Source organism: Lissotriton vulgaris, chromosome 1_1 (genome assembly GCF_964263255.1).
Source record: "Lissotriton vulgaris chromosome 1_1, aLisVul1.2, whole genome shotgun sequence".
Lineage (NCBI taxonomy): Eukaryota > Metazoa > Chordata > Amphibia > Caudata > Salamandridae > Lissotriton > Lissotriton vulgaris.
In genome coordinates this window covers 1,809,895,318-1,809,915,318 of record NC_141685.1, presented here as the reverse complement: position 1 = coordinate 1,809,915,318, position 20,001 = coordinate 1,809,895,318, and the positions used below count along the sequence as shown (strand labels likewise).

The window sequence follows — 20,001 nt, the reverse complement described above, 5'->3', positions numbered from 1 at the left end:
GTGACTGATGGTCGCGTAGTCACGAATGTAGCGGGCACAGTAGCTGGCCTTCCCCAAGAATGATCTCAAGTCATTGACGTCTTGCGGGCTCTTGGTGTTGTTCAGAGTTGCAATTTTGTCTGGGTCCGGCTTCATGCCCTCATCTGAGAAGATGTGGCCAAAGAATTTCAGAGTCGCTTGGTGAAATTCACATTTTTCCTTGTTCAACGTCAGGTTTGCTTCCAACAGGGCATGACAGACACGGTCAAGAGCAATGTCGTGCTCGCGAACATCGGATCCGTAGACCAGGATGTCGTCACTATAGTTCAAGGTGTTGGGGATATGTTGGATAATTTGCCGGATCGCGTCCTGAAAGATCTCAGCAGCAGAAGAGACACCAAAGCTCAGCCGTTTGTACCTGTAGAGTCCCAGGTGGGTAGCAAACGTGGACATATAGCGAGAGTTGACGTCTAACTCAAGTTGGTGATAGCCCTTGTTCAGGTCTAATTTTGAGAATACTTTGGCGCCATTCAGTGCAGCAATCATGTCGCTAAGATGCCGTCCAGGGTGTCGCTCCCTTTCAATTGCCGTATTCGGCAGGCGCATGTCAACGCATAGTCTTACTTTGTTGGGAGTTCCTTTCTTGGGTACAATGACCACTGGGGACACCCAGGGAGTCGGGCCATCTGTCCGATCTATGATGTCTGCAGACAAAAGTTCCTGCAATTAGTCTTCAACGGCACTTTGTAGGTGAAATGGAAAGCTTCGTGGGTGCTGCGCAACAGGTTTGATCCGTTCGTTGATGTGCAGATGGATTTGACACCCTTTCAGCTTGCCTAGGCATTGAAATAGCTTGGGAAATTTGCTGATGCAGTCTGGATTGTCATTGACTTTGAACAGGATTTCCACTAGGCGAAGGCGCTCTGCAGTGGGGAGACTGAGTAGGCAGTCGGCCTCAGGGCCCTTGATGACGTGGATCACTGCCGGTATGGAGATGTTGTCATGCGTGAGAGTCGTGTGGAATTTGCCCAGACAAGGAAGTGGTTTTTTGGACATCCACGTGAAGACACGAACTGGTGCATAAGTCAATGGAGGCTTCGGAATCATTTTCTCATGTTCCGTAACTGGAATGTAGTTCAGCGAAGCCCCGCTGTCCATTACGAATTTGGTGTCGTGGTTCCCCACTTTTATGTCTAGTCGTGGATACCTTTTGAGTTGGTCAGGGTCAGCGATCATGTTTACGTATTCCACCGTGTAAGCCGAGTCTCTGGAGGATGACGATCTCAACTCCCGGGCTAGAGATCTGCGCTCCCAATGCGATCTACGTGACTCTCGGCTGGAATGCGATGAGTTTTGGGACCGCGCGGGCTCTCCTTGAACAGCTCGGATGTGGTGTCTTCTGGTGTCTGAGCGAGATGATCTCGTTGTTTCACCTCGCCTTTCCTTGTGGTAGTTCCCACACATCGCTTCGAAGAGATTCGATCGTCCACACTTCCGGCACCGCTGGCCCATAGCTGGACAGGAGTCTATGTGAGGATAATCATATCTGCATCGATAACATCGTCTGGGCCTTTCTGGTTTCCGGTCCCTTCGTCCTGGTTCTTTTCTTCTATATTCCGGGCTTCGTTGGTGTGATGATTGTCTCAGTCTCCATTGCTTCTCTTGTGAATATTTTCGTCCGCTACTGCGTTGCTCCTGAACACGGTGTATTTTCTCATGACTCACACCGTGTCCCGTTTCCATGTTGGCGGTGTGTTCTTCTGCCTGGTCATACAGGCGAAATCATTTCCTCGATCTCTCCTATCTCATGCGGTTTTCTTAGCAGCCGCCTTCTGAGCATTTGAGTGGCATCCGGCTATGATTTGCGTCTTGATGGCAGCGTCAGGTGAGAAAGTTTCAATCTCGCAGCATCTCGACAGCCGTCGTAGATGAATGATGAACGTGCTCATCGCTTCCTCTTTTCCCTGTGTGCCTGATGGAATGTGTGGCGCTCATAGTCCACGTTTCTTTTGTGGAGAAACTTTTTATTTAAGGCCTCACGTACTTTGACATATGTATCAGCATCTGCAGTTGGAATGTCTTTAATTATTTTGCTCACTTCTCGACCTGCTAGGTTACGGAGGGCAATTAGCTTTTCCTTGTCTGCTGTTACTTTGGACCCCTCAATGTAATCTTCAAAATCTTCCAGCCATTCTTGCCACTTGGGACCCATGCTCCCTCCGGGGGTCACGGTCAGGGGTTCTGGTGCTCGGAGATGTGTTCCTCCCTTGATTTCGTTTCGCGGTGGTGAATTGGCTGGTGTCCCGTGGTTCGACATTGTGTCGCTGTGTCTTTATGTACCCTCACCACTGCTTGTGTGTTAATTATTTTCGATTCGCCAATGCTTGTTTATTTGCTTTTTCCAACGCTTGTTTATTCCTTTACACCAATGCTTGTTTATTTGCTCTTGACAGTGCTTGTTTCCTTCTATTTGCCAATGCTTGTTTATTTGCTCTTGACAGTGCTTGTTTCCTTCTATTTGCCAATGCTTGTTTACTTGTTTTTTCAATGCTTGTTTGTTACTTTCTCTTAGCCAATGCTTGTTTATTTGCTCTCATCAATGCTTGTTTCTGCTGGGTGCCTGACCTCAAAATGGCCGCTCTGCAACAATCAAGGGTTTTGTCCTGCAAGGCGCCTGACTTCAAGATGGCCGCCGTCACTGCAAGCATACACGAGGCTTGCTCTCCCAGTTCATTCACTCCAGGTCACTCAGGACTCACCGACGGTTGGCTTCAGAGGCAGTCCACGCCAGACTTCACTTCTCCTCGGCCACTGCAGTCATCAGGTGAGATTGGGGTGGGTTCCCAGCTCACTTTCTAGGTTCCCGCTCTTCAGCGCCGATAGCGTGCCAAAGCTCATGCATCGGGCATGAGGTTGTCCGACCTCCGACGGCACACAGGCTCCGGTTCCAGCGCGCTCAGCCGCGCTTGACAGCAGGTTCTCGGGGACAGCGTCCTCTCTACCAGGGCACCTTTTCTTCACTTTGGGGTGCTGGACAGGGTCGGAGTGGGCTCCCGACTCCTGTTTCTTCAAGGATGCTGGGCGACACGCATCCGGCGGGACTCGCGCTTTCGGCGCGAAATGGTTTCTGTTGCTGAGCGTTTCAGCGCTCACTGTCATGGCTCTCTCGGGGTTCCCCAGCGTCTCTGAGGATCGGGGTCACTCACTGCTGACCTCCTTCGTCCGGCATCAGCTTCACTCGGCAACGGAGCTCTTCTCTCGACGTTGCAGGGGACAGGGTGCCTTCACACGATCTTGTGGGCTGCATTTATGCTCATCCCATCCTCGTCGCCAGTTGTAGCATCGTGCTACAAATAAACACAGACACTTCTTGATACGTTCTATGGTGCTTTATTATCTGCTTCCAGTACTTTCCCTGTCCCTACTTTAACTGCCTCTCATCCTGTCCTGACCCTTCCTCTTCCCCTCAGCCCACCTAGCTCCGCCCACCCCAGCTACTAGACTATAAACTGCATTACAGCTCGCTTACGTCCTTAAGACATTGAGCGCCACCCACTGGTCTCCATCATCAGTTTAGGCTTCAGTGCTTCTCAGCAGAATTTCTCTTCCCTCTGTTTTCCAGATTCACTAGATGAACGTATGTGCCTTTAGAACCCTGACGTATGTTACCGTTTCTCGCTTCACGTTTTTGTTATGCTCGGTTCATATTTAACTTTCTAATTACTACTAGGAAGCAATGTAGCAACAATTATTTTGAATTTTTACTGCCTTAAGGACCTGCTTTCAATTCACCATTGGTACAGCAGTCGATAAGTCCGGAATAAAAGTTAGTCGGCTACCTTTGCTCCTTTCCCTGTAAGCACAGATTGCAGGCCAGCATGGGCAGACAGCTGCTGCGTGCATCTACCGCAAAAGCTTGACTGCCCTGGCACCGACCATGCAGCTGTTCTCTCTTTCTCGGGCACAGATGCTCACCAAGGCTCAAAATGAAGCGGTTGAGGCACTTAAGCACAAATGGTGAGCGCACGGGTGATGCCTCAAATCCTCTTTTTTCCCAGCCCACAGAAGAAGATAGTGTGAAAATCTGGGTTCCCGAAGAAAACCATAAAAGGCCCTGGATTGCTGCTGCATTTTTGGGTTCTCACCACCTCATCCCAGACGCTCCAGGTTTCCCTCGTGGCTAATGCTCTTATACCTGCTTCATCTCTGTCCATTCTTTTCCTCCATGACAATTTCTATGGTGAGCACCCTGCAATCATTATACGACTGTCATGAGTAGCTATGTAAGTCTCCTGCCTCATTTCTTTGCCCCCAAAGTCCATTTCTCTGAATGTGCCAATAAGGCCAATTGATTACAAAAGTTCGACCTCTATGCCTGCGACCTCAAATCCTGGAGGGTTCACTCAGGAGAGCTCTTTTTTTAAATCGTGTTTTCCGCCTAGTGTTACCCGGTTTTAGCTGCGCACAGCGTCGGATTGGTAACGGGGGCATTCGGGCAATGCCCGAGGGGCCGCAGTCCGAGTTCCACCTGAGCACCGCTTTTGAGCAGCCTGGGGGCCGATTTGGGCGGTGTCTCTGTTGTTCGACTATACCGCCAGCGGCCCAGTGGGTGTCTGAGTGGCCTTTCTGGAGGGAGATGGGCACTCGTTATCTCCCGTATAACAGCAACAGGTAGAGGTGTCACCCCTTTTCTTTCACTGGGCCTCCCATTAATGTAGGCAAAATAAGCGGGGCAGGGGGCCTGAGCAGAAGTGGCCTTACTTGTTTTCAGGTGTGTTTCTCTAGTGTAAACTGATGCATGCATTTTTTTTACTCCCTCCACCCCCCTTTTTATGTAAAATTACACTGAAAACAGTAAATGGAGGGAAGGCATTATGCAAATGTGGGCCGATTTTTTTATGCGTGCCCTGGCCGATTTTTAATCCCAATCCAACCCTGGCTGTGCATTCATATATCCAAATTCTCCTTTTTTAATTAATTAATTTAATTAATATTGTGTGATTTGGTCTATAGTGGATATGGGTACAAGTTTTTTAATGAGATATTTATTTTTCATGTAACTGTGTTAATAAAAACCAGAACCATAGTTGGCATTGTGTTATTTCTCCCAGTTGTCATTGTACAGACAAGTTGATATAATTGCCTAGGTTGTTACTTTTCATATATCTTTGTCCCTGACCTAGGAATTGAATTAATTTTTAACTCAGGGGGTCCTTGTTATTCATATTACTTAGACCACCTGTACATTAATCTTCATTCTGGGTTCTGGGCCTGTATAACAATGAAAAACCCAAATGCTTTCGTAGTGCTGTGCAGAAATTCCCACTCCAGTTGATGAAGTGCCTTTTGGCATTCAGTGAGAGAAGCACCAGTTTGTCCCTAAGTCTAGGAGTGGTGTTTATGAGATAGATCACTTGCTTGGTGTTCTCACTAATTGTATGATCTTCAATATTACCTAATTTATCTGTGTGCACAAGCTTCTGTCATCCTCTACGATGTTGACCTTTTGGCCACAAAGGAATTAAACCAGAGCTCCAAAATGAACATCACAAATTTAGCCAAAAACTTTTGTAAAATTGGACTATGTACCCATCATAATTAGTTGCGGCTTCGGAGTAGCATCTCCCTGCACCTTTACATTGTCAGCAGCACGCCAATGTAGACTGCGAGCCCTGCGGTAAACATGTTGTTTCTGCTTACATTTCAAATACTTTACTTGATCTTGCATTCCCTATAAGTGTTTGACTGTTTGCTTTTTCCAGGATGTTATTTTTTTTCAGCCAGCATATTAACCTTATCTCCCTTTCCTCATAACCTATTTCCCATTGACTTGTTCTTCAGTGCTACAAAGTCATACCATTGGCAATAGCAGTATGCAAGTATAATTACACCACTGCAAATGAAAAAGCAAAATTACAAAACACTGTCATTTTCAACGCCAACGCTCTAACTTTAACAAATGTGAGACCTATTGCATTGCAAATGCTTGTTTTATTTACCCTCCCCCGCCACCCCAGTTCGATAGCAGCTGCTACTACATGTAGGCAGCAGCAACCACTGAACATGCAAGGGCCGCATGTGAGGTTTGGGACACAAAATTGTGCTGCTCAGTAAGTTGTCGGACAATGTACGATATTATGGGACTTTTGGGCAAATTTGAATCAGGTCCAAAGACTTCCAAGACACTCCCATCTAACTTTATTCTAACTCAAATTGTATTTTTCTATACTCTTTTCCTAATCATGCTGGCAGAGTGTTTTTTTTATGGTCCAGAAGAATGTCTTTACACCTTTCTACAGCAGATCTTGATATGGGCAGAAATATGCTGACCACCTAAAGTGGGTTGAACTGTATTCCTTTCTGTTAACACTTACAATTTCTGTGCAAGAATAAACACTTACATAATTCGACCAAGTTTTAACTGTTTCTCTTATACTTCACATTCCCAACCCCACCGATGACCTCCTAGGATCCTCTCCTGACAAAATCATTTGCCTAAACTGCTCCCTGACGACTCACGGGGGGTTGGGGGGGGGGGGGGGGTGTAGCCCACGCCACTAGTGGCATGAGGAGTGGTTCTACGATAAAGAATGCCAGCTCAAGGTGGTTATGGGCACAGACACACAAATGAAATATTTTCCTTAGATGAAGTATAGACCACTACTAACACACACGTCTTGTGTATTTTTGTATTTGTGTACTACAATCTACTCCACAAGTTTTAGAAATTATTTTTAGGACACCCTATCAGAGATGCTGCAATTACTTGTAAAAATATTTTTACTTCTGCATTTAGCCTCCTTTCGGTCGGTCTTTCTTAATAATCTATTGTGAACACTAACTACTCTGGAAGATACAATAATAGAGAGGAAAACATCACTAACCTGTAGCAATGGTTCTCCAGCGTTTGTTTCTTCATTAGGAGAGCTTCCCAGCGTCTTCTTGTTAGAAAGAGAAGGTGTGCTTGCCTGCACCTGCTCCAAAAGGGAAGAAAGATTGCCATTGTGGGCTGATGTTTTTATTGTTCAAACGTAGCTGGGTTTCAGAAATTACAACTGCCCCTTGCTACCAAAACAGTAAAAAAAAGTTAGTATTCCAAAATCATCCAATTAAAAGCTTAGTTATTAAAAACAAATATCTTGATACACGATACTCTCACTAGAGAATAGTTTTGTGGTCTGACCTAGAACTAGCTTTAGCGGTCTTACTTGCCTCATGCAATCAACGACATTCATAGGCAAAAAATACACATATACATGCCCAGATGGGCTTTAGATTAGTCTTTTTCACCCACTGGTCTGTCATTCACATTTTGATTGTGCCTACTACACTACACCTCTTGCACTTCCTGTGACTGCCTTTTTACGGCATTAGATGTGAACATCCACCCAGCAGGAGCACACTTTGGTTCTAGGTTGGTGGGCCAATTCTTAACTTTGCCATGGTTCTTTTCTCTCTATTCTTTATCTTTTGTCATCTTTGTATGTTTAAATTCGGGTATCAGGTTACATTAAAAGAAAGTGAGCATTACCAATTGTTTGCACCAACAAGAATCATACTTTCCTGTGGTGTAATTAAACTAAAATAATTTCTACCGCTGTTCTAAGAACACCTGCAGTCTAATTATACAATTATATGCAATGCTTTTTATACGATGTGCAAGTTTATTGCAAGAATATGACCCACTGCGTTTAGGTAGTGACATCTGTTCTTCTTTAGAAAACGAAGTCTGGCATTTGCTTGCAAAGGAAAACACAATAGCCATTGCACCAGCATGTCAAGGCCAGACCTATTGTTTTTACCAATGCTGGTTTACTGTGGTATGTTTAAAACGTTTCCCTATTTGCATAGATGCCCTGGCTTCTAGTGTCAGTTCCAGAAGCTACTACTTGGCATGGTCAGTACGACACTTGCATCATCCTGTATACGAAGGCCTGCCCTGCTCCTTTTCAGTGCCCAGATGCTTGCCATCGCTGGTTCCTTTTAGGTCTTAAATGGGGGTGGTGATGGACGGAGCATCTGAATCAATCAAACACTCACACCCAGTCAAAAGATCTGGGTTTAATCCATCACCGTTCTTTAGCTCACTCTGCCACCCCAGTTCAGACATGGCTATATGCAAATCAGTCTGATCCTGTGGCTCATGGGAACAGTGCAGCCCGAACTGCTAAGCCATGTCTTCCCTGGACCGGAAACAAGCTTCCGAGGTCCGGTTTCTGGCATTCCAGCCGTCTTCAGCCCGACTTGCTTGAATCCAGTGGCAAAGTGAGCAAGGGACTCACGTCTGAGCATACCCTGCCACACCTATGGCCGCCAAAAGCGGAACAAAAGGGGGTGGTGATGGACGGAGCATCTGAATCAATCAAACACTCACACCCAGTCAAAAGATCTGGTTTTAATCCATCACCGTTCTTTAGCCCACTCTGCCACCCCAGTTCAGACATGGCTATATGCAAATCAGTCTGACCCTGTGCCTCATGGGAACTGTGCAGCCCGAACTGCCAAGCCATGTCTTCCCTGGACCGGAAACAAGCTTCCGAGGACCCGTTTCTGGCATTCCAGCCGTCTTCAGCCCGGCTTGCTTGAATACAGTGGCAAAGTGAGCAAGGGACTCACGTCTGAGCATACCCTGCCACACTTATGGCGGCCAAAAGCGGTACAAAAGGGGGTGGTGATGGACGGAGCATCTGAATCAATCAAACACTCACACCCAGTCAAAAGATCTGGGTTTAATCCATCACCGTTCTTTAGCCCACTCTGCCACCCCAGTTCAGATATGGCTATATGCAAATCAGTCTGACCCTGTGCCTCATGGGAACAGTGCAGCCCGAACTACCAAGCCATGTCTTCCCTGGACCGGAAACAAGCTTCCGAGGACCGGTTTCTGGCATTCCAGCCATCTTCAGCCCGGCTTGCTTGAATCCAGTGGCAAAGTGAGCAAGGGACTCACGTCTGAGCATACCCTGCCACACTTATGGCGGCCAAAAGCGGTACAAAAGGGGGTGGTGATGGACGGAGCATCTGAATCAATCAAACACTCACACCCAGTCAAAAGATCTGGGTTTAATCCATCACCGTTCTTTAGCCCACTCTGCCACCCCAGTTCAGACATGGCTATATGCAAATCAGTCTGACCCTGTGCCTCGTGGGAACAGTGCAGCCCGAACTGCCAAGCCATGTCTTCCCTGGACCGGAAACAAGCTTGGGCCTCTCCGAAGCCGGGGAGCTGGTGTTGGGTGTTGTAGGGCTTGGCATCGCTCTGTCCGGGTCCTGACTGGACTGATCTTCGGATGGGACGGAGGCTCGCTTGAAAAAAGATACATTGCGTGTGACAGTTTCTCCGTCGCGTTGGGCGGTTACCATTGTACCTGATCGGCGTGTGACAGTCCAGGGTCTGGGTTCAAACAGGAGCCTGAACTTGCTCCCTGGGTATCGGTCTCTCACATAGACCCGATCTCTTTCCCAGATGGATGATTCCTTGGCTCGGCGTCTGAAGCTGGCGTAGTTATTTGAGCGTTTTCTGTTGAGCAGGGTTTGCCGGGAGTTTGCTTCGGTTGGGGTCCAGGTGTGATGATGGGGAATGGTGTCTCGGACTATTCTGCCCATTGCTGATGGCCCCGGGGCGACAGTGGTTGTGCGGTGGGGCGTGAGCCGGTATTCCCTCAGGAACGTGTATATGGCCCTCTCCAGCGGTGCTTCTTCAGCGTGGGCAATCCGGATGACCTTGTTGAGGGTCCGCATAAACCTCTCTACTTCTCCGTTGGCTTGAGGCCATCTGTGGGTGATCTTCCTGTGCTGGATCCCCCACTCCTGGAGATAATCGGCAAACTCTTGACCTTGGAATGGCGGTCCGTTGTCGGTCTTGACCTGTTTGAAAATGCCGTGGGTGGCAATTATCTTCTCGAATTTTGCAGTTACTTCTTTGGCAGCCAGTGATGTTATTATTTCCACTTCTGGATATTTGGTCAGATCGTCGATGACAACGAGCATGTAGCGCCCATCTGGGAGGTGTCCGAAATCGGCACTCACTCGTTCCCAGGGCTTTTCCGGGTTATCTTCGGTGATAACCGGGGGGGGGGGGGTTTCGGGTGGACCTGCCGCTTGGCACCAGCGGCACCCCTTGACCATCTGCTCGACTCTGGTGTCCATCTCCGGAAACCACACTTTTGCTCTGAGTCTGCTTTTTGTTTTCACCATTCCCTGGTGGCCGCGGTGAGCGAGTTCAATTGCCTGTTGGGTTAAACTTGTTGGCATTACAATTCTTGGTCCTCTGAGGAGGCATCCTTGACTGTCCACTGACAGTTCATCCTTCACCTTAAGAATGGTTTCCAGGGCACGCTTCGCTTCAGGGGTTCTCTGGTTTAGTGATGCTTGAAGTGTCCTCCAGTCGTTTTGTCGCATGTCGGTTATCACTTGCTGGAGAACTTCATCTCCGCGGGTCGCCTCTACGATCATGCCGATGCCCATGGGTAGTGGTCGTGACCGCTCGAGGATTATTCTCACGTACTCCTCTGTTTCTTCGGCATCTTCTTTTTCCCGGGTGGTTGCTGCTCTGGGATGCCCAGAGAGGTAGTTGGCCGGGTTGGTAGCACCGGGTTTAAACTCCAGTTTGTAATCATACTCTTGAAGTGCAGGATCCACTTCTCGATTCTGGGTGGAGGTTTGGATACTGATCCTCTGAATAGGGGAAGTAGAGGCTTATGATCGGTGGAGACAGTGAACGGATGTCCATAGACGTACACATGGAAGTGCCTGCAGGCCCAGTGGATTGCGATGGCCTCCCTCTCAATCTGGGAATAGCGTTGTTCAGTTTTGGTTAACGACCGGCTTGCGTAGGCTATGGGCGCCCAGTCCTCACCACCTTGGCTCTGTGTTAGCACCGCTCCTAGTCCATACGGGCTGGCGTCCACAGCTATATTGGTTGCTTTGGCAGGGTCGAAGTAAGATAGGGTCGTGTTAGCTGATAGAGTCGCCTTGGTGTTCTGAAATGCTAGCTCTTGCTCTTCTTCCCACTGCCAGGGGGTGGTGGTCTTGGTGAGCTCCCGTAGTGGTCTGGTGAGATTGGACAAGTCTGGGATGAACCGCCCGCAGAAATTTACCATTCCAAGGAAGCTCCGAACCTCTGATGTGTTGGTCGGCGCTGGGGCTGCTTGCACGTCTCTCACTTTTTCAGGGTCAGGGGCCACTCCCTTGTCGGAAAAGGTGTATTCGAAGAAGCTGATTTTGTTCTGTAGGAATTGACACTTTTCCCGATGCAGCGTAAGGCCTGACTCCTTAATCCTTTGTAATACGCTTCTGAGCCTCCGGTGATGTTCCTCCACTGTGTCCGCGTATATCAGCAGATCGTCGCTGACGTTTAGGACTCCTGTGAGCCCGCTCAGTACCTCTCGAATCGTATTTTGGAAGACTTCGGCGGCACTTGATATTTCGAAATTGAGTCGTCGATAGCGCCGGAGTCCTACATGAGTGGAGAAAGTAGTGATGTATCGGGAGTCCGGGTGTAGGGGTAGTTGATGATACCCTGACCTTAGGTCCATTTTGGAGAACCACTTTGCTCCATTTAGCTCTCCCAGGATATCGTCTATTGTGGGCGTTGAATGTCTCTCCCTCTTCAATGATGCGTTGGGCAGGCGCATGTCGACACAGATGCGGACCTGCCCTGGCTGTTTGGGTTTTCGTGCTACCACAATCGGCGACACCCATGGGGTGGGCCCGCTGACCTTCTCAATTATGCCCTGTTTTTCGAGGGTCTCCAGTTCTTGTTCCACCTTTTTCCCTAGGTGGAATGCTATTCGTCGATGCCGAAGGGCTACAGGCTGAATGGACTGGTCGATGTGTAGAGATACTTCTTTTCCACTGAGACATCCAATACCCTTGAAAACGTCTTCAAATTCTTCAAGGATCGTGCCCAGTTCTTCTTCCAATACCGCCATAGCGAAGGATATCAGGTGGAGTTCTTCGGCTGTTTGGCCGCTGAGTAGCATCCCACTACCTTCTTTGGTGACGTAGATTGTTGATGGTGTCTTCTGTTCTTGGTGTTGTATCTCCGTTTGGAAGCACCCAATTAGCGGTATTGGTGTATTTTGTCCATAGGCAAAGACTCTGATTTTGGCTGCTTTCAGCGTCTGCTTGTTTCGCAGCTGGTTGTAGACGTTTGCTGCTATGAGTTCGATCGAGGTCCCTGTGTCGATCGTTGCTCTCACCTCTTGGTGCTGTATCCTTACTCTGCACTTTGGGAGCCGCCGTTTTTTCCTCAGCGGCTGGTCTATGGCAAACACATAGTGCACCGAATAGCTGTTAGCGTCGTCGTCCATGTCTTCACTCTCTGAGTCCTCCCTTACGGCATGGGCGGCTTCAGGCTTTTGCTTGGAGGATCTGCACACTGATGCGAAATGGTTCATGCGCCCGCACGACCCGCATTTTCTCCCACGTGCTGGGCAGTCTTGTGCCCTGTGTGGCGCACCCCCACAGTATCCGCATTCTTTTCGGCGTTCCGGCGGTCTTCCTCTCCCGACGGGGCGTTGCTTTGGCCACACAACATTGATTTGCTCGGCCACATGAACTTGCTCCGTATTGACCGGTCTGTGGAGCGCTGCTTCCATATGCGATGCTCTCGCCTGGGATAACTCCTTAGAACTGCCTAGCTTTAAAATGTCCGCTAATGGTTTGCCATCCTCTTGGAGGCTCTTTACCCTCAGGTTGGAGGAGTAACAGCCTTGAATAATCTGGCCGCAAATTTCTTCTTGCTCGTCGCGGAATCTGCATGTGCTCGCTAGCTCTTTCAGGCGACCATGGAATGCGTCGAGGGATTCTTCCGCTTCCTGTCGCGCCTGCCTGAAAATGAAACGCTCATAATCCTTACTAGCCATTGGCTCAAAATGGGCATTGAGCGCGTTGAGAAGCGTGACATAGGTATGGGGGGTGTCTTCCACCAGGGTCTTATAGATCCGATGAATGTCCTTCCCACCAAGATGTAGGAGAAGCGCCCTGCGTCTTTCTCTCGCCGTACCTGCCCCCTCAAAGTAAAACTGCAACCTCTCAGTCCAGTCCTTCCATCTAGGGGCTAGGGATGCTGGTGCTCCGTCAACGACGAACGGTTCTATGGGCGGAATGGGCGCCATGGTGGAGAGAGAGCTGGCCACCCGATGTCGTGGGCACGCAGGGGTGGGCAAATACAGGCCTGGTGCTCCTCACTGACTGAATGAGCTGCCAAATCGGGTCGGCGGGGGACGCTGTTGTCAGCCACCGTCTGCGGGGCCTATTCGCTTGGCTTCAGGGGGATGTACCCCTCCCCCACTCCAATGTGGTTGCTGGGGATGATTAGGCCCAATGCGCGTGGGGCTGCGCCAGTACCTTGTTCCACGAGTCTGGGCACCGTGGGGACTTCCTCCAGACAAAAGCTTGCCACTATGGGGTCCGCCTGCAAGGCTTCCTGGCACACGCCGCCACGCCCACGTGGGGCGAACAGCCTCTTCCCGCGTTGCTGCATGCGGGGCTCGCCCGGGTCAGGAGCGCCGAGAGGTCGGCAGCGGAGCAGGTCAAAGAGTGCTCCGAGGCACTGCATGGGCTCGTCTAGCCCTCGTCGCCATTGTCGGCCCTGCTGGTGATTGTGCAGCGCCGTGGCCGCTGCGCAAAAATAACGGGACCCAGGACACGCTGTATGGTCTCCGCGTGGTCCGGACTAACTACGTGACCACGTCTCCTTTATTTATACCTCGCGCGGGCGTGACGTATCACGTTCGCGCTAGCGCACGGCTGCGTGCGCAACAACTAGACTGCATGCATGCAGTCCCCAAACATTACACTGGCTACTGCGATGACTGAGAGGTAAACTCACGGGCAAGATGGCGCCTACCAGTTTAGGTACCTAGTGGGCCGGACATGTGCGGATTAGACTAGGAAGGGTCGAATAGGCTGGTAAGAACAGCGTTGCTGTCAGGTACTTTTGGGTAGACTTGCTTCCGGCATGAATATCCTCCCATGTTGGGAACCTAAGGTTAGCAGTACATATGAAGACTTTCAGCCACCTCCGTTCACCGGGAGGGGAACCTGGCGTCTACGGACCCCCGAAGAATATGCCCCAAAAGATTGTTAGTGTAAAATTGTTTCGGGAGTTTAGTTGGGAAGGCTTTGGCATGATTAGTGTGCTAAAATGGGTGTTTTTTTTTTTTTTAAGGAGCTGCAGTGCATGTTGTATTAAGTACAGAAACTGCTATCACTGAAGATGATGTGCATCCTACACCATACCCCAAAGCTAAATACTAATATAAAATGACACACCAAGTGCGAACGATAAAATTCCTGACATGGAATATAAGAGGGATCAAATATCTTAAAAAAACAAGGCAGGTGCTCGCGTACCTTGAACGATATCACATACAAATTGCCTTGCTACAAGAAACGCATGTTATGAAAATGATCTAGGTGAATATAGGCACCAGATGGGTGGTAGAAAGGGTGGCTTTATCGTACTCCTCATAGGGAGATGATCCTCTAAGTAAAGAAAGGGACCCCATTCATACTCACACACTCTGAAACAGTTGACCGAAGGAGGTTTGTATTAGCACAGAGTAACTTGAGGGTCACTGTGGTAATGATGGTCAATATGTATGGTCCCAAAGTGGATGACCCAGAGTTCTACAACAGGAGCTGGGAACGCCTGGAAGCCCTAGAGCCCTCAGTGGTGATATGGGGAGGAGACCTTAACACATATTTATACCCTCAAATGGTTCGTGAAGCAACCACGGACTGGCATGGAAAACAGGCAGCCTGCACTATTTATGCTATTGTGGAAAGACTTTGGTTAGTAGATGTGTGGAGGACACAGTACCCGAACATGAGGGAGGGAACATACACATCATCAGTGCATAGCACATGGTCTAGGCTAGACTATTGACTGGCGTCGAGGGAAGCTAGCACCTACACTAAAACAGTATCTCATTTGGCTAGGACATTGTCTGACCATGCTCCGGGCTTGCTGGAGATAGCGATGCCTACTCAGAATCAACCACTGTATCAGTGGAGGCCACAGCCCTCCTCGCTGTTTGACCCGGTGTTGAAGGATAGTATAAGCATTGTTTTCAGGAAAATGTGGAATCAGTGGATGAGATGGGGAAGTTATGGGAAGCGGTCACTATTTAAGGCGAATGTATGGGAGTCCAGGCAGGAGTTCTCAAGGCACTCCGCAACAAGCTGAAATATATGGAATTCACCTTATAGGGACTGGAGGGAAGCTACATGCAGTGTCATTCAGGTACTACACTGGCTCAAATAAGGGAGTTGCTAACTGAATACAATGTAGTAGCCGAGCAGGAAGTGTGCCATTTGTCTAGTTGTTGGAAGGCAAGGGCCTATGTGGAGAGCGGCAGACCAGGTCGCACAATAGCTTCCAAAATAACGGAGCCCACTTTGCAAACGCACAAAGTAGAGATATTAGATAGGAACCAGGTACCATGCCACAACACATCGGGAATTGTCTCTGCATTTGTGGACTGCCAAGGCTTTTGACTCCATACAATGGGGATACATGTTCATGATATTGCATCACATAGGTATGCCACATGCCTTTCTGCAATGGATCAGACTTTAACACAACTGCCCAATAGCTAGAACCTGGGTAAATAAATATATCTCTAATCCTGCTGGAATCTGTTGAGGCACCAGGCAAGGATGCCCATTGTCACTGATACTATTCTCTATTGCGCCAGCAACATGTGCTAGCGGCCCTCTGGTTTAGATTACGCCCTCCAGCCATCTCGCTATACGTGGATGACATGGTATTGTATGTGTGGAACCCAGAAATAAATTTGCAACCTCTCATATGCGAATATATTACATGTGAGCGATATTTAGGGCTTAGTATGAACTCGGACATTTTTCCACTCACATTGAACACTAACCCACATGACATGGAATTCCCTCTTGTGGGGTGTGCGAACCCGGTTATGTATCTAGGTGTGTGGGTACACAGAGACCCAGAGATCTTGGTTTGTGCGAACTACGGCCATGTGATCACAAAATGAACGGAAAAAGTGTCTAGATGGATCAGATTACTCTTATCGATGGCAGACCATATCGCCATTATGAAGATGGTCATTCTGCCCAAATTTTTATATATGTTTATCAACATACCAATAACGCTGCCTGATGTATTTGTCAAAATGCTCAAGTCATGCATGATAAAACTGGCATGGGCTGGTAAACAACCAAGATGTAGCCGGGACGTACTAACAAAACCATATACGCAGGGGGGGGAGGTTTGTGGCCCTAGATATGAAATTATACTACCTATGTGCCTAGGCGCAGTTTGCACACTTCTGGAACGACCCGGTCCGATACCTGCCACACTTAGCGGTCGGAGTGACGACGCTCATCCAGTGCCCTTCTCGACTATCCTGCTACATAAGTGACCTGAGATCGCACGATCTGAGATAAATAATATATGCAGCATGTCCAGAGCATGGCGTAGACTGAGAGTGAGAGCAGGGCAACACACTATTTATGCAGCAGCGCTACTGCTCACAGATCACGCAGACCTTTCGGTCACTCACAAACCCCTGACAATGGCTATTTTGGCTAAAGCAGGATTAGCTACATTGGAGGATCTATACCCAGATGGACAATTATTGCTGCTAGATGCATTTACCATTTAGCAGCCTTCAACAACGCTATCAATGTTCGTATATGCCAGACTCCAGGCCCCTATTGATGTGTTTTATCTAGGAACCGAATTCAATATTGTGACCTTATGCCCCTATACGGCTATAATCAATAAATAACCCTATAATGGCATAATAATCAGAGCCATATTTCAGTAAAATCGCCTCTGCAGTCCATGACACAGCAGAAGCTACTTCCTTAGATTCCTAGAGAGCACACCGAGTTCTTTCGACACACCAAACCCCCAGCAACCTGGGAAAGTCCCGCTTGCTTTGTTTTGATTTGTAATAGAACTCCTGCGAGCACTGTAAGAATGACCAGTTCTTAGTGATATCTTTATTGACGTCTTATGTCCAAACCTTAAGCAAACACACGGTGGTGATTCTGGAGCAGAGCAGCTAATCTACTTTCCGAGAGCCCAGCAGAAGCGAGAAGCCCACAGACGCTGCCCCTCCTCTTTTGACGCACTGAGAAAGACGCTGTCTTTTCTCCTGCCGAGAAAATCCAGCTCCGGCGTTTCCAGCCTACCCTTGCGGGTGACTGGGATATCGGGTCCTGAGAGGGAAATACCAGACCTCCTACATTCTATTCCCAAGGTACAGTGCTGACTTAACCCTTAGAGAGAATTCTTGAACAGATCCTTGGCAACAAACCTACTTAACTTAAACTGCTACTTACTTACTCCTTCCCACGTATTAGGCGTAGGTCAGGTACACCGGGGTAGGCGTATTTTAGAAGCACCAGTTGAGCACGTTAGCATATGTATATATATTTTATCCATTTTAAAGTGTCTTATGGCTAAGAAACCATATCAATACTTTTACAGTATTATTTCATAATACTCCTTTTACTGTACGTACTTTACTTTATAACAAGTATTGCAATTGTGGCAATTCATTTCTCTTGCATGAGAAGAAAGACTGCTCAATAAATAATACCTTTTATTGAAAACGCCCGTCTCTCTATTCTCTGCACCCTGGTGAAATTAAATATGCACAATTGACTGAGTGAAATAGCTGTCTATTGTTCACACGACTCTAGAGATTGACTCTTATTCTGAGGGAACAAAGTTGTCATGTTTATGCGGTTGTCGGAAGCTGAATCCCTTCTTGTCTGAGCCAGGGAAGCTGATCACTTCCTATTCAGTCAAGAAAGTTTCCAGTGACCTCTGAGCTAGCTGGCGCAAACCTAAATTAAGTCTAACATAATCATTAGAGACCTAGAAGACCTCAGTCCTACGTCTAAACTGCTGTTTATGTTATTCCAACGCGCAGGGCCTATAGGGAAAATAGAAACTACACTACATGGCGCCCAACATTTGGTAAGGCGATAAAACTAACGCAAGACGTTAGAGTAACTCAGTTGTGCTTTTTCACACAGACCCTTTCTCCCGTAAATACTCCAATAGACGTCTGGAGTGGGTGAAAGGTTAAAATCCGCCAGAACTTAGTAGGAAGATATTCCTATGTAGAGTTTCTGGTTTAGTCAACGTTGAAGGATACAGTGTTCCAAAATATTGTGCACCTAATCTTTTGTCTCCTTGAAACTTGATCTGCAACAAAAAACCTTTCTGACAGCAAAATGCCAGATAGTGAAGACGAAAGGGAAGCAGCTAGATTAGCAGCCCGACTATTAGAGGATGACACGAGTCTCCTACAGAATGGCCAGAATGCTATTCTCATTCCGGTCAACATAAGAAAAACTATAACTTTAAAACGTATAGAAAACGGACTGTCATCACGAGGTGGTACAGTCATTTTCGTGATAGAGGCACACGAATATCGGCAGACAGAGGTATTCTATTCATGGATAAACTTTCCAGCGGCAAACGCTACAACACACGAATTCCACTATTACAAAATAGAGGAATCACCAAAAGAATATACTCCTTTCGAGGATATTGAAATCCCACTAAATTAGCAAGAGCACCTGCTCTGGTTTAAAGGCGCCCTAAAACATAATGATCACATCACCAGGCTCGGTCCACTAGGTAGACCAGGAGCAACGTGGCCGGTTCTAGCCAGCTACACACCACATCCAGACATTGAAAAAATGTCAAGAGAAGAACTTTTAGCACAGCTAAAATTATTAATTGAAATACACAGATAGTTAGTCCAATATGTAATGCGGACTGCAACAGTCCAAACAGCTGTTAATATTCCACAGCTAACCCCTCATCAGGGGAACACAAATAAAATTACACCACAGAACATACAATCATGTCTGGGAAAAATACCCGCAAAACGGGAACAGATTCCATTCTGACTAGCACAGAAAATAACTCAAATAGAGGCAGTATTCCCAAATACTACCCCTATTGAGAAACACAGAATTCTGACTATCTCCCTTCCAATGGGGGTCGCACCACATGTGGAGGACTGTGACACTTCCATTTACACAAAAACACATGGTGTTCCGTCCATGGCGGTAATACCGGATGTGCTAAAACAAATTCAGAATGAATATGGTCCAGAACCTGCTTTAACTCTTGGTATGAAATTACTGAAAGACTTCAAGCAGGTCTCGGCTATATTATTAGCCAACATAAAAGGAGAAGCAGCATCGGTGGCGATCCGCCAAAAATTTAAAGAAACAGATATAACAGATCAACCAATTGAGCTTGCCAGAATCATAGAAAAATGCTATGAAGAACTAGGTAGAGATAGTTTGTGTGGGAAACCGGTAAAACCCCAACTACTTGAAAATCCTGAAAAATTATTTCTTAAAAATAATCTAAACACTCCTAAAAAGAGCTGGGATGGAAATAAACAATCCACTCCGAAAGAAAAAGGTTTCCAGTCCAGAGGAAGGTCTCCACAGCGGAGAGAAAGAACTCCGAATCGAGAACACCAGTCTCCCCAAAGGGAGCCCTCTGAAAAAAGATACAACCTTAGAAATAGGGATAATTTGAAAAAGCCTGATAGATTTTAAGATATTGATACACGTCCCTCTCGATCTTTTTCGCAGAAATCGGAAGGAAGAGGACGGTCAGAACACAGGGAGGAGCACGCCAAGTCCAAAAACAAGGAATCTGCTCAAAGTAAAAAATTGCAATTTCCAAGAAAGAAGGTAGCCAGTATTAAAGTAATCAAACATGCAGAGGATACTGAGGACACAGCTGAAAAACGGAGAGTGGGCACAGACAATGCTAGACAGCGCAGCAGAAATCAGCATAGCTCGCAAGATCCTGATGAATCATCTGGAGACAGTGGACACGAATGAATACATTCAAGTGGAAACTGCAGATACCAGAGTTAGCGAACCTCATAAAATATACAAAATAACATTGCGTATAGAGGGAGATAAGACTAGGAAAATAAGGGGTCTGTTTTGGGATAACCTCTCAAAAGGATTGCCCCCCAG

General features: G+C 47.6%; 1 protein-coding gene across 4 annotated transcripts in view; it reads right to left on the bottom strand.

Annotated features, from left to right (window-relative positions):
• The window catches only part of CHPT1 (choline phosphotransferase 1), a 492,288-nt gene that overhangs the window by 54,434 nt on the left and 417,853 nt on the right, over positions 1–20,001 (bottom strand). Inside the window, exon 9 of one of the 4 annotated variants that reach the window (XR_015295551.1) lies at positions 6,864–7,044. The exons of 1 other annotated variant lie outside the window; for it this stretch is intronic. Coding sequence is in view for 2 of the 3 variants with exons in the window: in XM_086919153.1 (XP_086775279.1) it covers positions 6,864–6,956 (93 nt within the window). In the remaining variant the exon portion in view is untranslated. The remainder of the gene's footprint in view (positions 1–6,863; positions 7,045–20,001) is intronic. 2 more of the 4 variants (XM_086919153.1, XM_086919154.1) reach the window with 2 other exon arrangements.